This window comes from Macaca thibetana, chromosome 1, assembly GCF_024542745.1.
Source record: "Macaca thibetana thibetana isolate TM-01 chromosome 1, ASM2454274v1, whole genome shotgun sequence".
Lineage (NCBI taxonomy): Eukaryota > Metazoa > Chordata > Mammalia > Primates > Cercopithecidae > Macaca > Macaca thibetana.
The window spans coordinates 119,795,533-119,820,815 of NC_065578.1; the positions used below are offsets into that span (position 1 = coordinate 119,795,533).

General features: G+C 43.6%; 1 protein-coding gene, 1 long non-coding RNA gene and 1 pseudogene across 17 annotated transcripts in view; 1 reads left to right on the forward strand and 2 right to left on the reverse strand.

Moving 5' to 3' along the window:
• Positions 1–13,068, forward strand: part of LOC126931165 (myomegalin) — a 382,023-nt gene extending 368,955 nt beyond the window's left edge. For 8 of the 15 annotated variants that reach the window (XM_050749186.1, XM_050749121.1, XM_050749130.1 and 5 more), the window contains one exon: positions 10,298–11,854. In XM_050749186.1, coding sequence (XP_050605143.1) covers positions 10,298–10,701 — 404 coding nt within the window. In that variant the 3' untranslated portion in view covers positions 10,702–11,854. Of the gene's footprint in view, positions 1–184; positions 322–7,467; positions 7,695–8,628; positions 8,773–9,856; positions 9,996–10,297; positions 11,855–11,999 lie in introns of those variants that run through there. The other 7 variants (XM_050749061.1, XM_050749050.1, XM_050749043.1 and 4 more) reach the window with 7 other exon arrangements.
• LOC126931509 (neuroblastoma breakpoint family member 3-like) overlaps positions 1–25,283 on the reverse strand; it is an 833,099-nt pseudogene that overhangs the window by 118,795 nt on the left and 689,021 nt on the right. The gene's annotated exons all lie outside the window — the stretch shown is intronic.
• Positions 16,255–22,380, reverse strand: LOC126932857 (uncharacterized). The gene is made up of 3 exons (XR_007718349.1): positions 21,728–22,380; positions 20,694–20,798; positions 16,255–16,340 (listed from the first exon to the last, which is right to left on the reverse strand). It is a non-coding gene; the product is annotated as an uncharacterized LOC126932857 (long non-coding RNA).

The window sequence follows — 25,283 nt, forward strand, 5'->3', positions numbered from 1 at the left end:
AAAGAGAGAGATGCAACATTCTCCAGGCTATGGGGGATGTTGAGCCAGTATGCTCTTGCCCACCAACATAAGGCCTTCCTTCCCTGCTCCTTAACTCTGTCAGGGCAGATGTGCTTGGGGTCCTCTTCCTGCTGACCTCTGGCCCCATCATAATAAATCAATCCTCCTGTGTTCCTCTCACCAGAGCACTCCCAGGAAACGGAAAGCCTGAGGGAGGCTCTGCTGTCCTCTCGATCCCACCTTCAAGAGCTGGAAAAGGAGCTGGAGCATGAGAAGATGGAAAGCAGCAGCTTTTGGAAGACTTAAGGGAGAAGCAGCAAGAGGTCTTGCATTTCAGGGAGGAACGTCTTTCCCTCCAGGAAAACGACTCCAGGTAAGAGGGGACCCATTGACAGAGAAGGAAGCATTCTTCATTCTTACGTTCATTCTTACATTAAAAGAAGGGATATTGGCAAGACAATTGGTGTCCTCTTTTGGAAACCTCAATGTTCCCTCTGCTATTCCTGATTTTTGTGTGTTGGGGCGGGGGGGTGCTTTGAGCAGAAGAAAGGACTTCTCTGGGAATGCCTTGTCACTCCCAAGTTGAGAGAGTAAAACTCTGTTGTAGAAGTTTTCAATATATGAGAGACATGAAAAAGAAGGGTTTCCACGCTTCCAGTTAGATATAGGACATTAGTCTCACCACCACCTAGGAAGCTTCTATACTGGCTGTGATGCTTGGTCCCAGCATAAGCCCTGTAACTGCTTGTCAGAATGCAAAGAGCACTGTAGGAGCAGTAAGGAGACTGCTGGTGTGTCTGTTCTGCTCTGAACTAATGTAGGTAATGGTGTGTTTTCAAGCAAAGTTACTTGACCTCCCTCAGCCTCCATTTTCACATCTGCAAAATAAAAGTGATGGTCTTCATGACCCCCTGAGTTGACATCTGGGGCTCAGATGTAACCCTAACCGTAATCTTTATGACCCCCTGAGTTGACATCTGGCTCTCAGCTTATTGCTCTGGTGTGACTGAGTGGCTCTGCCATCTCAGTGGGCCTTGCCTCTCCCTGGTCAGACTGCAGCGCAAGCTGGTCCTCCTGCAGCAACAGTGTGAAGAGAAACAGCAGCTCTTTGAGTCCCTCCAGTCAGAGCTACAAATCTACGAGGCACTTTATGGCAATTCCAAGAAGGGGCTGAAAGGTATGTGTTCTTCTCCCCTCACCCCATGAGCTTTTTACCCTTGCATTGGATGCTAGTGAGGTCTTAGGTCTTTCCTTTGGGAGTTGTGGAGATCAAGCTACAGAGTTCTGTCTCAGAAACCCCCACCCAAGCCTGGGGCTCCCAGTAGGAACTCTCATACACAAAGCCCAAAGGGACAGGTTGGTGACATGAGCAAGACCCAGCCTGATCATTCCTAATTACTTTAAGAAAACATTCCTATCAATGTCTAGATTATAACATTTTTAAAGCAAAAGAACTGTCCTAATGATATCACAATTTAAAAAGGCCTTTAATATTGTTAGTAATACATACTGACAACCCATTCAGCCCAATGCAGCAGGCAGTCTGCTCCCACCGTGACCCTTTCCCTAGTGACATCTGGCTCTCAGCTTATTGCCCTTCCATTTAATTTTCGTAAACCCTGATTTAGTTTCCTGATTTTCTAAAGAGAAGGTGAACTGGAATTTGAAGAACTACAGGGGCTTACCAGGCTGGGCGAATAGCTTAAGTACAAAGCCATGGTGAGTGTTGAGTCAGTGGGGACCAGCCTGCCCACAGGAGAAAATTAAAAGACACGAAAACAAAACAAAAAAAAAACCTTATAGAAATACCACTAATAGGACCTAAATTTCAATCCTGGATTTAAATGTTAAGGACATTTATTGAAGACTTTGCTACCTGCTTAAATAATAATCTAATATTTGAGAATTTTGATATATCTTTTCATTCTTCTTTAAATGGAGAAAGGTACTCAAAACATAATATTAATAAGTCACAGCAGGCTGCAACAGAGGACTGACATCAATGTCATGAAATTTAGCAAAGATAAAAAGCAAAATCCTGAGCTCAATTACAAATATCAGTGATAGAAATACAGGATGAGGGTAGAAATATAGGACAGGCAGCCATTCATGGACTTGAGGGTTTGGGGTTTGGTAGAAACATGTTCACACAAGTACAGGCCAAAGGTTGCTAGATATACCAGCTCAATCTGACGCTATGGTAGTGTAAGTGTGATGTTCACCTGTGGGGACCATGTCTAAAATATTGTTAGATTAAGGGGCACCATCTTTGAAAAGGGCATTGACACACTAAGGAACATAATGAAGACAGGGCGCACAATGGTGTGGCCCAGAAATCTCCAACTGGTCAAAGAAACTAAAGAAATTTAGGCTTTCAAAAGATCTTGAGGACATGAGAACTGGCTTTGGATATTTGAAGAACTGTCAGGTGAAAAAAACTCATGTATTTTATGTCCCTCCAGAGGGCTAAGCAAAGGTGAAGGGCAGTGGAATTTAGATTCGAATTATCATAAATCCTGATTTAGTTTCCTGATTTTCTAAAGAGAAGGTGAACTGGAACTTGAAGAAATACAGGGGGCTCACCAGGCTCGGAGAATAGCTTAAATACAAAGTCATGGTGAGTGTTGGGTCAGTGGGACCAGCCTGCCCACAGGAGAAGCTTCGGGTTGGGGGAGTGAGAAGTCAGGATGGAGGAGCAGAGTCCCCAAATCTTGAAAGCCCACCGGTCAGGGTGGAAGTTGACATTCTGTATAGAGATAATTAAATTAAGTCTGTTTTTTTTTCAAAGAAGATAAGGATATGATGAAAACAGAATTTTAAGATGCTAAGTCTCAGGGGATGTCCTGGAGTTGGGAGACATTAGAATCTGGAAAACCTATTGGATGGGTCTAGCGCTATTCTGGCACATTAAGAGATGACAGTCTAATATAAGGTGCTACTGGGAAAATGAAAGGGTATAGATAGATTTTAAAACATCTCTTTAAAAAATAAGTAAAATTTAGTGAGAACTTGGATTGAGGAAGAAGAGAGGAACATCATAAAACTTTGGGCAAAATTCAAGAGTAGATTATTTACCAAAGTCTCTAAAACTACTTCATCCTGAGCTACCTTTCCTTTCATGCTTTTCTCCCTGCCTTTTAGGACTCATTTCAAAGCTACAACCACTAAAGCTCCATAATCTCTTCTCTGTAATTTCAAAATTCATTAAGATCTCCAAATTAAAAATTTTCAAATACTCATTTAGTGACAAAATCTAGATGAACTGACAAGAGGATATTCATAAGTCTTTATTTATCTACTTAGAATATTCACATAGCTGATTGCAGAGATAGTTATATGTTTTATTAAGGATTGTGGCTCACATGCAACTGGGTACATGTTATATATGATATATGCACCCTGTTGCCTTGCTAAAAACTAAAACAAATTTTACCTTTCAAAATACATTTGGCCTTAAGGTTTTCATACAAGGTATTGTGGCCTTGTAGAATATTTCTTATATCTCTTCATCCTCAGTACAAAGACATAAACTACATGTGGTGAATGCAGGTAAATATATATACATGTATACATGTACATATATATGTACATATATGCACCTATATATATTATATACACACACAACATATATACACACTGTATATAGGTGTGTGTATATATATGTACACACACACACACGCATATATATATATATATATAGAGAGAGAGAGAGATACAAGTTGAAAAACTCAGTTATAATCCCTGGTCTAAGGTGTCCAACTCACATTCTCATATGCTACCAAAAGGCCTCCTCCTTCTCCTCTTTCATTTCTGAGAGTAAAGACTGTCAAATCTCTTTCTCCCTCATCCCCTACCATTCTCTAGCTCAGTGCTGGCCTTCTACCTTGGAGGATTCTGTACTTTAGCCTACAGGACTAAGGTTACTATAGAGATGAAATATGGACTTATCCTCATCTGCCAATCAAATGCTCTATAGGTGCATGTGTGTAACTTAAACCGCAGGGAAGTTTCAGACTGGATGTGTGCCAGCTCAGTGCCATCCCAAGGCCACACACAGAAATGGTGACATCTCTATCATAGATGGGTTGCATGAGACTCAGATGATAGTGGGATCCTTAGCAGAAAAGAATGTCACAGAGGAGGGTTCTGACAAGTGCTTGGAAATACTTGGGTCAATGTTACCAGACTCCTCTTCTCTCTTAGCTTACAGCCTGGATGCCTGTCACCAAATCCCTTTGAGCAGTGACCTGAGCCACCTGGTGGCAGAGGTACGAGCTCTGAGGGGCAGCTGGAGCAGAGGATTCAGGGAAACAATTGTCTGCAACTGCAGCTGCAACAGCAGCTGGATAGCGGTGCTGGCAAAGGCAGCCTCAGCCCCTCCTCCGTTAACCAGAACTTCCCAGCCAGCGTTGACCCTGGAAACAAGCAGCTGCTCCTCCAAGGTAGGAAGGAAAAGGGACTTAGAAAGCCCTCGGCCAGTGGGGAGATCACCAGGATGTCTGTGGCAGAAGGTACAATCTGCCTGGTCCATGCTCCTTGGGGTCAGGTTGAAATTAGAAATGTTCTAGTTTAGCAGCCTGAGTGAAGCATGGGATTTAGGTCAGACCAGGCTCCAGGTTCTGAGCTTAGAGGTCGTTTGATTTGGGCAAGGTGTTTAAAGTCTCAGAGGTTTAAGCCTTAGTTTCCTCATATTTAAGATGAGGATAATAATAATATATACCTTATATGATTTTGAGCATTAAATGAAATCACTTACAAGTGCTTGGCACACTAAGAATTGCTCAGTAATTAGCAGCTATGTATGTTCATATCATTTTCTTGGATTTGCTTAGTGCTTTAGTATTAGCCAAGTGTTTTCACATATATAATTTCATCTGAAGTAAAGCAGGTTTTGCTCTCTCTGTATTTCACATAAGAAAACTTAGGTCTTGAGATATTAACAGACAAGCAAGGGTTTAGAGAAGTTATAGACAAAGCCAGGATCAGAACCAGGTGTTGTGATTTTCAGTCTGTGTTCCTTCCAGTTCATGGTGCCCTGTCTCCATATTGCCGACCTTTCCAGATTCTCTAGTCTCCCTTTCCCTCACAGGTGGGGAACTCAGTGTGTGGCAAAATGTTCCTGTACCTAAGGAAACAGGGCTCTGGGGAAGTCCTGGATGGTGGGTGACTTATTTTGGGTGGCCATCATTCGCTTTCTCTACCCCACCTCTTGCCTGCCTTTTCAGGTAGGCGTGTTTGACCAGGTCCCCCTTCTCTTCTCAACATCCCCCATCAATCTCACTTCTCCCAGTTTTCATAGAAATGTCAGTGGTGTCCCCCTAGTCTCTTAAATCGTTCAATTTCTACTTCCTCTGTCCTTTTTTCCTTTTAATACACTATTTAGTACACCATCTCCACTCACCTCCATGGCCACACCTTCAATTTCATTCAAATCAGGAGCCACTTCTGTTCAGTTTCTCTAAAGCTGAGCTTTCAAACTCTCCTGCCAGCTATTTCTGGGTCATGTGAATCTTTATGTTTCTCTGGTTCTTGTAGATGCTCATTTATCTGATAGTAAACTTATTTGTCAAATGAAGGTGACAATAACATGATTATGCTGTTTTGGCAATTCAATAAAAAAAAACACACGTACGCCGCCAAGCAAACCACCTGGCCGCCAGGAACTTCTCAGCTAACGTTAGGTGGACGCCTTGCCTTCCTCTGGGCTGCCCTGATGGTTGTGGTGCTCAGTTATGTCTCCAACTCTTCCTTCTAACCAGGCCTTCCCCTCTCACTGGCTTCCCACACAGCAGCCCAGACTCAGCTCCACTGGCACCGTCCCTGCCCGCTTTCTCCAGCACCCCCGAGGCCTGAGCTGGAAAGCAGGCACTGGGCCACACTTGCCTGAGCAGGACCTTTTCTACCTTCTTTGTGATATTTTCCAATTCCTCCACTATACGGTTGCTTTTTAGTCTCCAGCAAGACAACGTTAACCCACCAAGCCTTCTGTCTCCGTTCTTCTCATACAAGTCAATTTTTTTCAGTATTGGCTCATCAGAATGATGACTACGATGTTGAGTTTAGTCCTCCATAAATCCATTCATTCCTTGGTTCCTTGATTCTACATTTTAATATGTGCTATGTATATTTATACATATTACATTTAGTTACAGGGCATCGTATTAGATACCACACACAAATTATACTCAACACTCGGTTTATTAAAATACACCTGGCCGGGCGCGGTGGCTCAAGCCTGTAATCCCAGCACTTTGGGAGGCCGAGACGGGCGGATCACGAGTTCAGGAGATCGAGACCATCCTGGCTAACACGGTGAAACCCCGTCTCTACTAAAATACAAAAAAAATTAGCCAGGCGAGGTGGCGGGCGCCTGTACTCCCAGCTACTCGGGAGGCTGAGGCAGGAGAATGGCGTGAACCCGGGAGGCGGGGCTTGCAGTGAGCTGAGATCTGGCCATTGCACTCCAGCCTGGGCAACAGAGCTAGACTCGGTCTCAAAAAAAAATAAAATAAAATAAAATAAAAAAATAAAAAATAAAAATAAAATACACCTAATAATTTTTCAAACTTGAGGTTTCTTTCTCATGGAACACCCCTCAGTCAAAGGAATATCTTTTTGTTCTGAAGAATGGAAACATTCTGAACTCAGTGACTCACTGGCTTTTGCTTTTGCTTGTAGGGTATGGATAATTCTGTAAGAGGAGAGTCCTGCCACCTTAGGCCTCAGTGGGGACGGCTAGGTGTGCATGTGCTTCACAAGCAGGGTGTTCCAGGGTTCCTGAAAACTGTGGCTGCCTTTACCCCCTAGATTCAGCTGTGTCCCCTCCAGTCTGGGATGTTGCGATCATTCCCCAGCTCTGGTCTTCCCCAGCTCTGCTTCCTCTACTCCTGGCTCAGAAACGGCCATAATCCACAGAACAAATGGTAAATATGGCAACGAAAGGGCCCAGGGACTGATGATGGAAAGTGATTAATGCAAGCAACCTTTTGTTGTCTGTAAACATATTATCTGTATTTAGAGAGTTTTCTCTGCATGCCCCGAGGCCTTTAGCCCTACTCACTGCACCTTCTGTGGCTGCCTTTCTTGCCATTGTTCATCCTCCTATAGTTTACCTACTGCTGTTTTTGCTGCACCATAATCTCTCCATTCTTAAAAACACTCTCTGTATCCAGCTTGATTTCCTTGTCTGTGTCTGTGTATTTATTATGATTCGTCCTATTTCATTTGCCAATAAGGAAAAAATTGTCTCCTGGCAAATTTATCAAGAGATAATGTAAGAAACATTATAGAAGTATAGAAGCCAGAAGATCTCCATGGACTTTGCCCCACCCTTGTATATTCCAAGGCTTCCTTTCTTGTTCCCAGCCTCTTCCTTTTCTTGTCTCCTACCTCTTTTGAGTTGGAGTAAACTGACAATATCATTATGAATAACAGAAGATTCTGTTGTGTTGTTATTTTCTTTTCCAGGCTTGGGTTTGGATACTTCTCCAGTAATGAAGAGCCCTCCCAAGCTGGAGGGTGATGCTACTGATGGCTCCTTTGCCAATAAGCATGGCCGCCATGTCATTGGCCACATGGATGACTACAGTGCCCTAAGACAGCAGATTGTGGAGGGCAAGCTGCTGGCCAAAAAGATAGTGTCTCTTGTGAGGTCAGCGTGCAGCTTCCCTGGCCTTGAAGCCCAAGGCACAGAGGTAATCACACCTGTAGCTTTAGATGCACTGTTTCCTTGTGCCCTTTCTTCCTTTGATGTTAACTCCGTCTCCCACCATTTTTGTTTTTTGGTTTTTGTTTTTCCGTGCTTTGCATCTCTCAACAGCTGAGGCTTCCTCTTCCATGTATAGCAGCCAGGCCCTGTCATCTCTGTTTTCACTGTCAGTTCTGCTCTGTTCCAGATGTAGCTGACTGGATATTTCCCCTCAGCCCCACAGAAACATGTGGCATTGCCTAGCAGCCTTTGGTAGCTTATTATCTACCACACTCATGAAGGCACATGACCATCTGTGGGCAGAGTTGACACAATGGGGTGGACAGAAACTGAAGGATTTGCAGGTGTATGGCCCCCACATGTGGAAGGGGTGAGAAGCCTGGCAGCCATGGCATTTCCTTGTGCAGACTGCATAGAGGAGGGAAGGCAGTCAGCAAAGCTTCTCAGAGCGCCTTGCCAGTGAGAGAGACCAGGCACCAGGGCTGTGCTGTCTGAGCTGCTGGAGACCCATGGATGCGTAGGGACAGCCCTGCCTCCACAGAACCCCACACTAGAGGGCAAGACACACACACAAGTAGATCAGCACAGTAAGGGGCTACAGACACAGCATGAGAAGCCATCCTCTGTGCTGTGAGGCCGCCAATGCAAACGTGGTCATTTATCTCAGGCAAGGAAGGTAACAGGTTCATAGAGGACACAGCAAGGGGAGTGAGTTTTGAAAGCCTTGTGGGTTCTGCAGGTGGAGGGAGGCATACCTGGTAAAGGGACCAGCACCTTAGTTCTGAGAGCTGCAAATGGTTGTGCGAGGGCTTCACAGTTCAAGCAGGCCCATGTTCTGTGCCTCACTCACAAAGGAAGCAAGAGCCCATGCAGGGGGAAGAAAGTAATCTCTCCGCTCCTGTGGTGTTACCTTTCCCCAGGTGCTGGGCAGCAAAGGCATTCGTGAGCTTCGGAGCAGCACCAGTGCCCTGCACCACGCCCTAGAGGAGTCGGCTTCCCTCCTCACCGTGTTCTGGAGAGCGGCCCTGCCAAGCACCCACATCCCTGTGCTGCCTGGCAAAGTGGTAAGATGCCAGTGTCCTTTCTTGGTTCGAACCCAGTTTTCCTGCCCTCCAATACTGTTCTGTCTCCTCACTGTCACAGCTTTCACAGAAAATCAGGAGCCACATAGTGAATTGGGATAGACAGGACCTTAGAGGAGTGTCCCTGGAGGGACATTCTGATCCATGGTGGCTGCTTTCATTGCAGCTCTGAATACATCCCATTCCCTGCCAGCCCCCGGCCCCTGGTAAGAAATCAAAGAAGAAGAGGAAGGGGTGTGGAAAAGGCGGAGACATCATAACCCTGGCAATCCATAAAGGTTCAGTTTCTTTACCTCTCTGAAGTTTGGCTGAGCTGAAATTCAGTTAAAGCTTCAGCACCCACCTCCCACCCCTCAGGTCCCACGGTCACATGATCACAGAATGCCCCCATGAGACTGAGCCTTTTCAGCCGCTGCCTGGAATTCCAGCATATCACTTCAGCTGGCATCTCTGGACCAGGCCTGGGGAAAGTCAGCCACCCCTCAGGATCTGCTCAGAGCTCAGGCTAACTCTGATTGGCAGACCCTCGAGGAGACAGGTTTCAGGATCCCCTCCCCAGGGATCCCAGCTCCAGATCAATATCACCAACACCTTTGGGATCCAGCTAGGCTCATTCCAGGGAGACGGTGTTTTGCCATCTCCATATTGGCACAAATATTTACAAACTTGCAAACTTTCCTGAATCCAGATCTCTCTCCCGAATATATCATTTCTGAACTCTCAATCTTGCCTGTGAAGGGAGAGTGACAGAACTGATATCAGGACTAAAGCAAGGTCCTCTTCAGAGTTGGGAGTTTTATTCCAGCCTGTAGTGACATTCTCTTAAGCTACAGGTGTGTGGGCCTGTGCTAGTCTACATGGGGAATTCCAGAGTCTCAATATTTCTACCTAATGGCCTCATCCTAAACTGTCCTCAGCTGGAGGTATCTGAGGCTGTGAAGGAGGAAATCCAGTTCAGGAGGGTAGAGAAGATTGTAGAATCCTTCTTGGAATTGGAAAGAGCCACAAAGCACAGGGTGCTTTAGTCCTTCTGCCTGTTCAGTAACAGTCTGTTCCTCTTATCCAGGGAAAATCAACAGAAAGGGAACTTCTGGAACTGAGAACCCAAGTATCCAAACAGGAGCGGCTCCTTCAGAGCACAGCTGAGCGCCTGAAGACCGCGAACCAGCAGAAGGAGAGCATGGAGCAGTTCATCGTCAGCCAGCGTAGGTTCCCTGAGAGGGAATGGGGGAAGAAACGGGCAGTCTTCCCGATGCCCCACTTGTGCTGCAGAGGAGCAGTGACCGGGGGGCTTGGAGATGTTGGGAGTGGTGACTGATTTGATGTCCCCAAACCTCCTGTGCCACGAGCAATTGTGGATGAAGAGGGAGGGGAGGACAGGGTGGATAGAAGGAGACTCCAAGCCGAATGGCCAGAAAGAAATAAATGCTTTAGAATTCTCAGCTAAGCAAGTAGGGTTAATTTCTGCTGGTGATTTCTACTCTGTGGTGCTCTTTTGTTGTTTCAGTAACCAGAACACACGATGTTTTAAAGAAGGCAAGGACTAACTTAGACGGAAGGAAACTACTGCACCAGTCAGAGGCACCAAGCCTGTCCCCAACCCATCACCATCCATTAGCAGATCTTGTAGGCGACCTTGGCCTGCTTTGGCCTTCCAGGAGAAGATTTTGGGTCCGCTTGCAAGATCACAGGTCCTCAGTGAGAGTCCTGCTAGTTTCTGTTCCCATCACCCTCCCACCCCGTCAGCTCCTGCCCCTGTATCTTGGTTCACTCTCACATTGTCATCATCTCTCTTTTTCACTCCAGTTTTTCTTCTTTGATGCCGAGTCAGGTATCTGGAGAAATGCAATTCAGCTGACTCTTGAAGTCATTAGACATTCGGGAGTCTGCCTCGGAATAAGCTTTCGGTAGAGGGATCTTGAGGCCAGTTATGTGTTCTACTCTTCATGAAAAAGTAAAAGGAATTTGCAACCTAGTAAACTGATTTCACTGCACACTCCTGGGTTAAGAACAGCAATTTGATTTTGCTGTATCTTTAAGCAACATGACAAAAGAGATCTGTTGGGTCTCATTTGTCTAAAAGAGAATTTGTTAGTAAATAACAACTGAATCTTCAGGAGAAAAATGTTACAAATGTACCAGACATTATCTATGTTTACTTAAAACACTAAGTGTTAATCATTCCCTAGGAAGTGCTTTGAAGAAAAACTTGAGGTATATGAAATGGTTTAAAAATCAGAAACTAAACCTGGACTTCAAAGCTTTGCCATAAGCAATTGAGCACATTCCTAGAAATGTTTCTAAACTGTAACCTGAGAGAATGTTGATCTCCACAGTGTGAAAATGGCTTGGGCCAGTTTAACTTGCTCTTTTTTTTATTTTTTCACTAACTCCCTTTTGTTTTTCTCTGATAATTCTTCTCTTTCCTGAGCCTCTTTAGAGCAACACTTACAGGATTGCCTCTGTAAAGCCTTATTCCTGTGCCAGAAAAGGTAGCCCAAAAGTCTCTAGTATCCACTAAAAGGTAACCCAAAAGTCTCTAGTATCCACTGGCTTTCTCCAGTGTGGAAGCTTTCCCCTCCACCTCCCATAGATCACTGGAAAGGACCCGAGGCCTCAGTTCTAATCCCTGGCTTATCACTAACTGGCGTGTGGCTTCGGCTTGTCCCTTAGTCTCTGTGAGACTGCTGCACCCTCATCTGTCAAAGATGGAACTGGACTTAGTTGAGCTTTGAGGTCCTTGTGGACTTGGTCCCTCCACACTCTCATTATGGCGACTGGACATAAACTTAACAGAGGACATCCCCACAAAATGTCCTCTTCTTCCTACAACAGGCTGTTTCTATATGTGCATGTTTCACGCTAAGCACTTCTTTCTCGGGTGGAGATGGCAAAGGCCTCTTTCTGCTGAGACAAAGTGATTTGGAGAGTCACCTGGCCCCTAAAGAGGCAGTGGTAGGATCCAGCCGCCCAGTGTGCAGTGAATTGGAGCAGGGATCTCAGCACACAGGGAGGTGGGGAGGCTCCCCGTAACCTCGGGCACCTGTTGCTTCTCCAGACTGTAGCGCATGCTCTTAGCTCATCCTCTTAACTGGCTCTCACCATGCTCCTGGCTTTGGTCACCCCATAGCTCTCACTGCAGCTTCAGGTAGCCATCAGTAGGGCCTGGCAACATACACTGATTTGGATTGTTTTATTTTTGTCTGCAGGTGAAATCCCTAAGGGCTCTGTCGTGTACTCCAGTCTTGTGACCCTTGCCTTCCAGGCACCATGCAAGAAGCGCAGCCACCAGAAGTCCTTAAAACAGCAGGAAAGGTGGGCCTGTCCTCCTTTTGTGCAGCTACCTATCTGCTGAGGAGCATCTGGGCCTCGTTCCTCCAAGTCCACCAGAGGGTCCAGAAGAGGGAGTCAGAGGTGTATCCTGGTGGAGCTGGGAGAAAGCCAGAAAGCCTTTCTGAGAGCTATGGAATACCGTTAGCCAAGGTCCACCTGGCCCAGCACTAAGCAGAAGATGCGTAGTTTGCATAGAAGGTTTCGTGGTACTGCTTCTCAACAGCCCCAGCAGCTTGGGAACTAGCAACAGCACATTTCTGCCTCATCAGCTGTCCTGAGATGGAAAGTTCAGTGGATATAGGACCCTGATTCCGATGAATGGGGCATGTGGTACCAATGCTGGAGCTCCTCTGGCAGGTTCTAAAAGCACACTACTGAGCAGCGGTGCCCTGCCGGACACTGCTGGCAGAGCTCAGTGAGCACTACTCACAGATCCACACCTGACCCTGTTGGGTCGAGTCAGGCTGGGCTTTGGTCTGCACTGTAGCACCTGTGTTCTTTGAGTTCACATCATGAATGTGGTGACTTCCCAGATACCATCTCAGGCTTAACCTAGCACATCCAATTTCTTTTCTTCTATGGTATCCAAATTGGACTGACCTCACTTCAAATATGCTGTCCCATTTTGTCATCCTATCTTACCTCAGGGAAATTGGGGACTGATGGCCAGACCAACTCTGTTGAAATTCTTGCATAGAGCAAACCTGTGCTCATTTTTAAGTGGCATGGGAGAGGCCCCCAGCCATAGTAAAGCCTAGTCTGTGTCTTCGCAGTGCTGATAGAATATGTGTGTGTGTATAAATGTATGATATAGATTTATATACGTTGCTATTGCCATATATTGAAGGCCAACATAACCGGTGGACAGGGTGGGTGACAGAAAATGAAAATGTTTTTGGTGATTATTAAAGCAAAATGTGTATTTAAAAAAATAGTTTTTCTTTCGCTGCTTTGTTTCCCATTTCTGCCCCAATCCCTTGACAGTATAAAGAACTGGAAAGGGAAAATGGGAAAGACAAACTGTGTTGAAGAAGTGCACAGTCTAACGCCCGAACTCTAATTTAAAAGATTAAGATTTTCCTTCTTTGTCATTTTGTCAGAATCCCCAGTCTGAGAATATGAAAGAATGCTTCTTAAACTTGGTGTGCCTTAGAAGCAGCTGTGGAGATTATAGGAGCTACCTGCTGGTCTCCAATCCCAGGAGATTTAGTTGGTGTGAGCCCTAGAATCTGCATTTTTTTTTATATAAGCACCCCAGGTGATTCCATTACATGTGGGCTGCAGATCACAGTTTAAAAAAACAGTGTTGTATAACATTGAATCAAAACTAAAACGACATTTAAGAACCTTGAATCAAAAAGCATTCATTCCATAAACAATATAAAAATTTTAAAATATTCCTTGGGAAACGTTCTTAGCTACATGCTTTTGATCCCCAAGATTTAAATAAAGCTATCACTTCACAATTATTTACTAGAACATGTAAAAACTAAAAACAGGTAGAAGGTGGAGTAAGATGGTAGAATAGAATTCTCCAGCAATGGTCTCCCCGAAGGAACATCAAATTGAACAACTGTCTATGCAAGAAAACACTTTCACAAGAGCTAACCAGGTGAGAGATCACAGCACCTGCTTTTAACATGATAATAAGAAAAGATGATTGAAGAAGGGAGGAAGGACAGTCTTGCATTGCCTATGACACCTCTCCCCCAACCACAGGAAAGCATCTCTGAGAGAGAATCTAATGGCTTGGGGACAAAGAGGAAAGTGTAGGGCTTTATATTGAAACTTAGTACCAGTCTTGCCATAGTGACACACGACACTGGACAGAACCCCACAGCACTTGATTCCAGGCTGGTGCCCACAAAAGAAGCATTTAGACCCACCCTGGGCCACAAGGGAATCAGCTGCCCCCACAGGAAGAACCCACCAATGTTCTGGCCAGCTTTATCACTGGAAATTTCTTGGGCTTCAAATAAATTTCAGTGGCAGGCAGGCTGTAGTGACTGCAGTCCTTGGGCAAGCCCTGATGCTGCATAGATCTGGAAGACCCTGGACTTGAGGTGTGAGCCAGTATGACGACAGCAGCTGCAGCAGCTATGGGAATGCCTGTATCACCGCGCCCCACACTCCAGGCAGTGCAGCCTGAAGACAGATTCTTTTTGCTTGGGGGAAAGAAAGGGAAGTAAGCTAGGGGCTTTACCTGGGAATGCAGAGAACAATCCCTGATCTCCCCCAAGTCTACAGGGCTGGGGACCTAGGAATCTGTAAGAATTGCAGTGTACCTGGGCCTAGGGTGCCCTGTAGTACAAACATGGCTGCAGTGATCACTGGCTTAGGGAACTCATCAGCCTACTTTGAATTCCTGGAAAGGTCCTCTGAAGGGCAGGTACAAACAAGACCTGACTTCAAAGGCTGGAATAAATACCTTATCCTTCAATGCCCGGATATTGACAAACATTGACAGTATCAATAACATTGAAGTCAATATGACCTCAACAAATGGACCAAGTAAGGCACCCAGTGACCAACCCTGGAGAGATGGAGATGTGTAACCTCTCAGGGAATTCAGAATAGCTATTTTGAGAAAGCTCAATGAACTTCAAGAAAACACAGAGAAACAATTCAGAAATATACCAGAAATTTAACAAGGATACTGAAGTAATAGAAAAAAATCAAACAAATCCTGGAGCTGGAAAATGCATTAGTGGGTCTCAGTAGAATTGATCAAGCAGAAGAAAGAATTAGAAGCCCTCATCTGAGGATAATGTGTGGTCATGGCCCCTTTGGCCAGGTCAGTTTTTGTGACCTGTTTTTTTTTTGTTTTCCTCCAGCATCTGTTTTTCTCTGACACTCAGCTTTCCTGAAAAGTGTTTAGTGTTTCTAACTCATCCAAGTTTTCCAGCTGTATTTTTCTTTCTCATCTGCTGCAGTTTTCATCTTTAAACTAGCTAGATCTGTAGATGAAAGAAACAATGAGGTACCTCCAAAATTGAGTTAGATCGGTGTAACCAACAGAAAATGATGAGATTAGATAAACACAGGTGACCTGAGCCAATGGAATATAACTTAACAGTTAAAAAACTCAATAATATCTATAAGGCAAACATTATGACAGGGAATGTCATTATGATATTACAATTGTTCATCTCTCTAAGACCTCTCAGATTTGAAGGTCAACTTTCTCCAGTTTTTTTCATAATTGTATCAGACTGAGGCACTAAATTCTAGGACACCTCTATATTTTTCTTGAATTATAGATTACTTGTCTTCCTTCAAATCTTTTTTAGAAATTCACTTATCCAATAGTCAAAGAGGATTCTTCTTTACATTTTTATTAATTCTGTTGACCTAATTTTACTGTGTCTAGTCAGGTCCTATTCCTATTCTGGGACAGATGAGATTCTCAGTTTTATAGATAAGTAATAGATAGGGGAAATAAGAACTAGACAGAGAATAACCTGGAGTCTGTGGAAGGTTTTAGAAACATGAGAAGAAAACAATGAACACCAAAAGTAAAAGAATGGCATAATTTCAAAAAATATTTACTTAAAAAAATAAAAATTAATTTAAAATCTGTTTTGTACTCTCAAAAAAAAGGTTAAAGAAAACATGGACTCTATAAAACAATACACGAAGCACAAGATAATAAGGTACTAGACTGAACTGTAAAAAGAGCAGGCAGAGTTAGCAAACAATGCCACAGCAGAATTTAAGAATAAAGAGCAGAATTAGCAATACCTAAAACTAAATCAATTTTGTGAAGAACCAATATCAGAAATTTGCCCAAATGCCAAAAGAAAGGACAAAGAGATGAAAATTATCAAAGAAGAAATAATAGATATGGAGGAAAGACAATTAAAATGCAACACATAGATATCATGCTCCTGAAGAAAAGTCAGGACAAGTGAACCATAAAGCCCTAAAGATACAATAGGAGGAAATTTTCTTGAGCTGATAAAAGACCTGAAATTGCAAATTGGAAGGGACTCATCATGCACCAGGGAAAAAATATCTAGAAATTTTAATTTGCAAGTATAAAGACATAATTCTATAATTTAGAAATGTAATGACACAACCCCTGCAATGGTTTTTTGTACCACTGTTGAACAGCTGTTTTCACATTCTTGTCTGCTTGTGAACACAGAGTAGGGTCATACTTCTCTCATTGGAGGTGAGGCTTCCTTGAAGATAGTAGGTATTTCAAATGTCAACTGCTGAAAAGAGAAAGATTCTAAGATGAGAAAAGAGAATTTGGAAGGTGGACCTTAAACAGGAACAAGTGGGAATTCCTTTCTCTGAGCCTCATTCTCTTGAGGCTGTGATCCAAAGAGTCATAATATGCTCACTAGTGCTTCCAAAAAAAGAAGGGAAAATGGCATCTGCCATATGGAGGCATCTAGGAACTAAGTTGGGGAGTTAATGAGTTAATACAAGTCAAGATCTTAAAACAGTACCTGGCATATAGTAAGTACTCCACAAATATTAGCTATTATCACCATAATTATTCCATGTGATATGATTACTGTAATTTAGCATAGCCTTATTATTATTACTGAGACAGTCTTGTTCTGTCACCCATGCTGGAGTCTAGTGGCACAATCTCGGCTCACTGCAACCTCCACCTCCCGAGTTCGAGCAATTCTCCTGCCTTAGCCTCCAGAGTAGCTGATACTACAGGCATAGGCCACCACACCTGGCTAATTTTTGTATTTTTAATAGAGACAGGGTTTCACCATGTTGGCCAGGCTGGTCTGGGACTCCTGACCTCATGACACCCACCTCAGCCTCCCAAAGTGCTGGGGTTACAGGCAGGAGCCACCGCGCCCAGCCTCGTCTTATTATTAAATGATGCACCTTAGACTCAGCTTTGATAGAGATTTAAGAAAAGGGTTTATATGATCTGGAAGGTAAAAGAGAGAGATTCCTCCTCTCCCTCAGAGGCCGCTGTTTGTCATAGGGATGAGCAATAGCTCAAAAGGAAAAGAGAAGCTGGAGTGAGCATAAGGAACCAAAACTCACGGCTCTCAGTTTCAGCCAACCCTCTGAATGTGGCACTAGTCCTTCCAGTGCCAACTGTGGATGAACACAGTGTTTACCAAGTTATTTAGGGGAAAAACAACATCAGGCTGGCACCATACTTCTCCATAACACATTAAATCTCAGAAAAGAAGAGATTATCCACAGAATACTGAGGATGAAAAACTTAAGCTGAAAACTCCACAACAAGCCAAATTTTACTCATGTGTGAAGCCAATTGAAAGGCACTCTCAATTATGCAAAAGCTCAAAATACCTGCAAACCCTTCTTTAAAGAAAAATTTACTTCATAACCCACTCAAGCTAAAAGAGAAATATATTTTTTGTTTTTGTTGTTGTTGTTTTGTTTTGTTTTGTTTTTTGTTTTTTTGAGACGGAGTTTCACTCTTGTTGCCCGGGCTGGAGTGCAATGGTACGACCTCGGCTCATTCAACCACCACCTCCCGGGTTCAAGCGATTCTTGTGCCTCAGCCTCACGAGTAGCTGGGATTAGATGCGTGCGCCACCACACCTGGCTAATTTTTGGATTATTAGTAGAGACAAGGTTTCACCATGTTAGCCAGGCTGGTCTCGAACTCCTGACCTCAGGTGATCCATCCGCCTCAGCCTCCCAAAGTGCTGGGATTACAGGCATCAGCCACCATGCCCGCCCAAGAGAAATATTTTTAAAATAATTCAAGACCGGGCATAGAGGCTCATACCTGTAGTCCCAACATTTTGGGAGGCAGAGTTGGGAAGACCGCTTGAGCCCAGGAGTTTGAGACTAGCCTGGGCACATTGTGAGACCGTGTCTCTACAAAAATTTAAAAATTAGCCAGGCATGGTGGCACACGCCTATAGTCCCAGCTACTTGAGAAGCTGAGGTGGGAGGATCACTTGAGTCCAGGAACTACAGTGAGCTGTGATTATGCCATTGCACTCCAGCCTAAACAACAAAGGGAAATGCTGTCTCAGAAAAAAAAAGAAAGAAATCAAGAAGGTAAAGTATGAAAGAGGCTGATGATGAATACTGAAGACATTTAAGCAAATAGTCATTAAAATGAATTAAATGTAACTATTTGAAGTATAGTTACAAAACAGAATACAAATATCATAAATAATCCTTAACAAAAATATATTTTTAAAGTAAGGTTTAAAATCCCAGATTACACCAACATAAATTTGGGTATTGTGTGGGGTGTAGGGAGTAACAAAGAAGGAGAAATGTGAGAAAGTAGAAGTGTCCTGGTATTCTCAACTTACAAAGATACTATTTTATTCTCTGTGTTAGTAATAAGAAAAATATAAAGTTGCATGTGTTATTTTAAAACAAAATGCATGCCTTCCAGATTACTAGGAAACAAAACAAGAAACAAGGACTATACAGTCCATATAGCAAAAAGAAGAAAAAAAACAGGAAAAAAGCAAAAATAAAGACCAAACACACAAAATACAAGAGCAGAATCATTAACCAAACCAAAATATTGATCTTTATTAATATAAAATATAATATGCAACAAAGATATATTATGAATCATTTTGCACTCAAAAATAAGGCACTGGACTGCATGAAGCTCTCAGAAATACATGGAGATATGGACAGAAAAATAGTAGCAATAAAAGACTTCAGTCCTTGATGAATTGATAGAAGGCAAAAATAAAGAGGACCTCAATGTAATTTACAAGTCTGATTTAATGGATATGTAATGAAATGTTAAACAAAATATTTCCTATGTCTTGGAGTTTCAGTAAGGTTACATAACCAAGGACAATAAATGCTCAATGTCTACACTTTCTAAAAAGTGGTACAAAGCACAATCTAGAATTCCTTAAAAAAAGAAGTAGCCCCCAAATGGTCTTGCAACTCCTAACTCACAATCCACCTCTGGGTTATTTAAGAGAAGTTAAGGGTTAACCGATAGGAGCAGTCTTTGAAGAGAGTTGTCAGACTAGTAGAAAGAGCTGTGGTGTTTCTCATCCCCTTCCCTCACTCCCCTCCAAGTAAGGGGCTCAAGGAAAACCCCTGAGACTTTTCTGGGAAGCACTTGCTGGGAGGGAGGCCTGACCTCTTTCTCACTAGTCATTAGCGGTCTATTCGTCTGCAGAAGTTCACAGGTTCACCTCCGGCTGCCACAGTAGCCAAGCTTGCAGGAGCTTGATGTGTGTCCTCAGAATTTGCTGGGACATAGACACAGTGACCTTCCCTTGCCCAGGGAAAATTGGAGGCTTGAATAAGTGTTTCTTGTGGGCCAAATTCTTCACCATCATATTATTTTATTATAGTAAACACCACCAAAAAAAAAAAAAAAATCCAAAAGGTAGATTGGTTAAGTTACTCATGACATAACCATATATGATGGAATGTTATTGAGTCAATAAAAATGCTATAAAGTCTTTGGCACGAGAAAATATTCATTATACACTTTTTTTTTTTTTTTTTTTTTTTTTTTTTGAGACAGAGTCTCGCTCTGTCGCCCAGGCTGGAGTGCAGTGGCACGATCTCCGCTCACTGCAAGCTCCGCTGCCTCCCGGGTTCACGCCATTCTCCTGCCTCAGCCTCCCGAGTAGCTGGGACTACAGGTGCCCACCACCACACCCGGCTAATTTTTTGTATTTTTAGTGGAGACAGGGTTTCACCGTGTTAGCCAGGATGGTCTCGATCTCCTGACCTTGTGATCTGCCTGCCTCGGCCTCCCAAAGTGCTGGGATTACAGGCGTGAGCCACCGCGCCCGGCCTATACACATTTTTTTGAGACAGGGTCTCACTCTGTTGCCCAGGCTGGAATGCACTGGTGCAATCACAGATTACTACAACCTCAACCTCCTAAGCTCAAGCAATCCTCCCACTTCAGCCTCCAGAGTAGCTGGGATTACAGGTGTGCACCACATTGCCTGGCTAATTTTTTTTTTTTTTGGTAGAGACAGGGTCTCCCAAAATGTTACCCAGGTTGGTCTCAAACTCCTGGGCTCAAGTGATCCTCTCACTTCGGCCTCCCAAAGTGCTGGGATTACAAGTTTTAGCCACCATGTCTGGTCTATAATACTACAATGTATTTCTCTCTCTCTCTCTTTTTTTGAGACGAAGTCTTGCTCTGTCACCTAGGCTGGAGTGCAGTGGCACAATCTCAATTCACTGCAACCTCCGCCTTCCAGGTTCAAGCGATTCTCCTGCCTCAGTTTCCTGAGTAGGTGGGATTACAGGCATGTGCCACCATGCCCAGCTAATTTTTGTATTTTTAGTAGAGACAGGGTTTCACCATGTTGGCCAGGATGGTCTCAAACTCCTGACCGAAAGTGATCCACCCACCTCGGCCTCCCAAAGTGCTGGGACTACAGGTGTGAGCCACCGTGCCCAGCCCCATAATATATTTCTAAAATGAAATATAATGAAAACTATATAACAAAATAGTATGCTCATTATCTTAGTTCAAGCTACTATAACAAGATACCATACATTAGGTGGCTTAAACAACAAAGTTTTTAAAATTTTTTATTCTTAAGTTTTGTGGGTGCATAGTAGGTGTATATATTTAACAAATATTTACTTCTCACCATTCCAGATGCCAGAAGTCCAGGATCAGAGTGCCAGCCTGGTCACTTCTTGGTGAGGGCCCTCGTTCTGGTTCACAGACGGCTGCCTTCTCACCAGATACTCACCTGTTAGAAAGAGAGCGTGCTGGTTCCTTCATCTCCTTGGAAGGGCATAAATCCCATCATGGGGCTTCACTCTCATGACCTCGTCTAAACCTAATCACCTCCCAAAGGCCCCTCCTCCAAATTCTATCACATCGGGAACTAGGGCTTCAACATATGCATTTTGGGGGTACACGAACAGGATCCATTTTTTCAATATTGGATCACAAGGATTCCATAGCACTCCTTGTGATCCAATTTTGGGAAAATCAAAAGGTATATGTGCATTGTTGTGGGTATGCATCACGTTAACCAAGAATAAGAATGAATATCCCAGACTTTGGAAATATGCCAGTGTTGTACTCCTTTGCAACTGTCTTAACGTCATGGTGGCAAATCTCAATCCAGTGGTAAAGGTGGGGACTTCTTTAAAATAAGTGAATGTCCCCGCTGGTAGTTATCCCAAGAAGTGGTTAGTCCTGGAGCAAGAATTGGTGGGACAGTAGAGAGAGCTTTCTGCTCTGCCTGACTGAGTACAGATGGCAGGGGACCAGAGGTTTGGAACAGTTCATACAATAAGAATACGAACATCCTTTACTTTGAACTTCAACTAATATATTCAATTTTAAATTTAATCTCTACATATTCTTCCCCTTTGTTCACAAAATATATGGATCAAATTCATTCTGCATATAATTATACTAAGAGAATCCCAAAATTAGTTTTAATAAATGGAAAAAGTTGGTGTTATATATTTCAGATAATGCCTCTGAATCTTTCCAAATTTGGGAGCTCTACAATCATCAGTCTTTTCAGTATAATTTGAATAATCAACAATCAAAACTTTTAAATATACATGTATAAATATATATTGAAACTAATTAACAATGAAGGAAAACTGAATATAAACTCATAATAATAATAATAATGGGTAAAAATTATTGCATACTTACTATAAAGTGCTGCTTTTCCTGAGGGCTTTATGTATATTACTTAATCTTCATAATAACCTACGAGATAAGATACTATTACTATCTCTATTTTTTAGATGAGGAAACTGAAGTACAGAGAGTTTAGTGACTTGCATAAAAGCACACAATATTTAATCTTCTTTATTCCTCAGGAACACGGCCTCAAGAACAACCAAGCACTTGATACAGAGTTACCTCTAACTCATATGAACCAATCAAGGCCCTGGACAGGGCGGTGCATACCAGGTCAGCACCAAGGTCGATATATCCAAAATGAGATTGTATAAGAGGAAAGGACTGGAATGCACCTCCAAGAAGGTCTGGAAAAGTGAGAACCAACTAGGCAAGAGGTTCAAAGCTCAAGGAAGATGAAGGGAAATTCTTGAGTCAAAGCACAAATGGTTGGAAAATATCTTTAGGCTTCCTGAGGCTATGCAGTGAGCATATCTAGAGAAAGCGGGGCGGGAGTGGAAAAAAGCAAAGAGCAAAGCTAGCACCACTCTGGCCCTCAGTCCCCTTTCTCTAGGCAAATTGGAGCTGACATTTTCCTAGTGTGAAGGCGCTCACTCACTCTAGGAAAGTTCTGAGATGGGGAGCAGAGTCTCACAGCCAGTCCCCAGTCAGTGTGCATAAGAATCTCCCGGGAAGCTGTTAAAAATGCAGGTTCCGGCCGGGCGTGGTGGCTCAAGCCTGTAATCCTAGCACTTTGGGAGGCCGAGACGGGCGGATCACGAGGTCAGGAGATCGAGACCATCCTGGCTAACATGGTGAAACCCCGTCTCTACTAAAAAAATACAAAAAACTAGCCGGGCGAGAAGTCCCAGCTACTCGGGAGGCTGAGACAGGAGAATGACGTGAACCCGGGAGGCAGAGCTTGCAGTGAGCTGAGATCCGGCCACTGCACTCCAGCCTGGGCTACACAGTGAGACTCCGTTTCAAAAAAAAAAAAAAAAAAAAAAAAAAAAAAAAAAAAATGCAGGTTCCTTCTTAAAAAAAAATTGAACTCACAAAAGCAGAGAGTAGAGTGGTGATTACCAGCTGGAGCGGCAGGTCGGGTGGGGTTGGGGAGATGTTGGTCAAAGGATACAAAACTTCAGTTAGATAAGAGGAGTAAGTTCAAGAGAATTTGTGCAATATGTTGACTATAGTTAATAACAAAGTATTGCATTTTTGAAAATCTCTGAGAGAGTAGATTTTAAGTATTTTCACCACAAAAATAAATATCTGAAGTAATACATATGATAATTACCTTGATTTCGCCATTTCACAATGTATACATATTTCAAGACATCATTTTGTGCATGATAAATGTATTTAATTTCTACTTATTAATTAATTGACTCCTGATTCCTCCTGGGAGTCACTTTCAGAAATCCCAAGTCCACTGGTCTACATTCGGGCTTATGAATCTACATTTTAAATAAGCTCCCCAAGTCGTTAGAGAACCACACTTTGAGAAAACTGCACCTGGCCGGGCGCGGTGGCTCACACCTGTAATCCCAGCACTTTGGGAGGCCGAGACGGACGGATCACGAGGTCAGGAGATTGAGACCATCCTGGCTAACACAGTGAAACCCCGCCTCTACGAAAAATACAAAAAATTAGCCAGGCGTGGTGGCGGGTGCCTGTACTCCTAGCTATTCGGGAGGTCGAGGTAGGAGAATGGCGTGAACCCAGGAGGCGGAGCTTGCAGTGAGCTGAGATTGCACCACTGCACTCCAGCCTGGGCGACAGAGCAAGACTCTGTCTCAAAAAATAAAAATAAAAAAGAGAAAACTGCACCTATACATTTTCTAGGTATCAGGTATAGATACTATCCATGGGACCATTGGGAAATAAACACTTTTCCTCTGAATACTTGGGGTTTCCTGTCCAGCTGACACTGGTGACTTAGTGGGGCACATAGGGGAGTTCAGAGATTCAGTGAACCTGGCACAGTGGGCAAAACTACAAGATAGGATGTCTATCCATGAAGGGACACAGCTAGAGTAGGATGCCACGGAATTGGTGATATGTCTCAAAAGATCCCAGACTTACAATTGCATTTGAATCTACAACTATATCACAGTAAGTTAAAAGTTTCAAAAGAAAATTCCTAACAGAGATCATCCAGCCACAGGCATGGGCAGGTGCTATGTATGTGCCTGGAGAAGAGGTACTAGGGTGTTTCCCAGGGATCTAGTGTTAGTGTCAACTCCTGGACCCAGTCCTTTGCATTAATTTGGAGGAAGGGGGTGAAATAGTTAGCTGTCAGTATGTGGATGGTGCTGGAAAGTGTGAGAGTACAGTAGGTATGAACACTGCAGTTGCTATGAAAAAGGACAGTAAAGTGGTGTGAGCAAACACTTGTCCAAAGGACACAGACTGATCATCTTGTCAATCAACTCTTTATAGCACATCTATGGGACTGGCTGTCAGTCTCTGGATGAGTGGCAAACAATGGCTACTAGTTATGAACATGACATATTTTGAAAAGCTCCCTTGGAAAAATAGCACAAACTGGGGACTCGGAGCCCAGATGGTTTGACTGTCCATGGAGGCAGAACCAAAAGATCTCACTATTCTAAGAGGATGGCAGCAGCTAGAGTGGATCGGGAGAATATTACCAGCAGTAGAGATGGGAGGACAAGCCATTTTAGTGTCAGAGTCCACCATCAGCAGTAGAGACTTGCTTTGAGAGGAGAGTCAATTGGATACTAAATGCATTGTGAAGGTTTCTAAAGACATTCCTCAATCAAAATCAGGGGGTAAAGCAGTCCCTTGAATCACCTAGGCCTGTCCTTTACCTGGACACAAGTGGTACAGTAGGGAGAATTCTGAATGGTGTCACCCAAAGCTTTGCATAGGCCTTAGGCCAGCAGGCATTGTACACCTTTCTCTGCTATTCCTGGTTACTGAGACTCCAATCTCCACTGTGCACCCCAGTAAGCCACCAAGGTAAACTGCTTGCCTTGATCGTCTCTCTCAGCACTCTGCAGTACATACAGTCTTGAATGTCAGTTAGGCGCTGTTACGTGGGAATCTACCTACTTCCCTAATAGATATAGCCAGGACACAAAGTTCTCTGGTTATGACATTCCCATAATAGAGCTGCCTCCACAGCTCCTTGAAATTCTGGATCAGGGATTGGACATCTAACAGGTAGTTTTGACTGCTTGGCATGACAGAGTTCAATCCAATGAAAGGAAGACACGGTCCCTTGTGTGTAATGAATCTGCAAGTCACTTATTCAAACTGTAGTAGTCTGAACTCAGACGCTGGATGTCAGGTGTCCTCAGGATTGTCTTCCTGGGTCTTGACTGCAGCCACTGCTACACAGGGTGATTTCCTGGGCTGGAGCCAGTTTGCAGGACTATGAGACTATGTGGACTACAAAGACTAGCTAGGCCCCAGGGCGGCGGCAGAGTAAGCCCCACAGCAATGCATTAAGCCTTCATGAAATGAGTGTTGAATGAATGAGGTAGTGATTCAGTGTATATTTGATCCACTGCAACAGGTGGGAAGGGGGCAGAAGGAGCTACTTCCTAAAATAACCCTT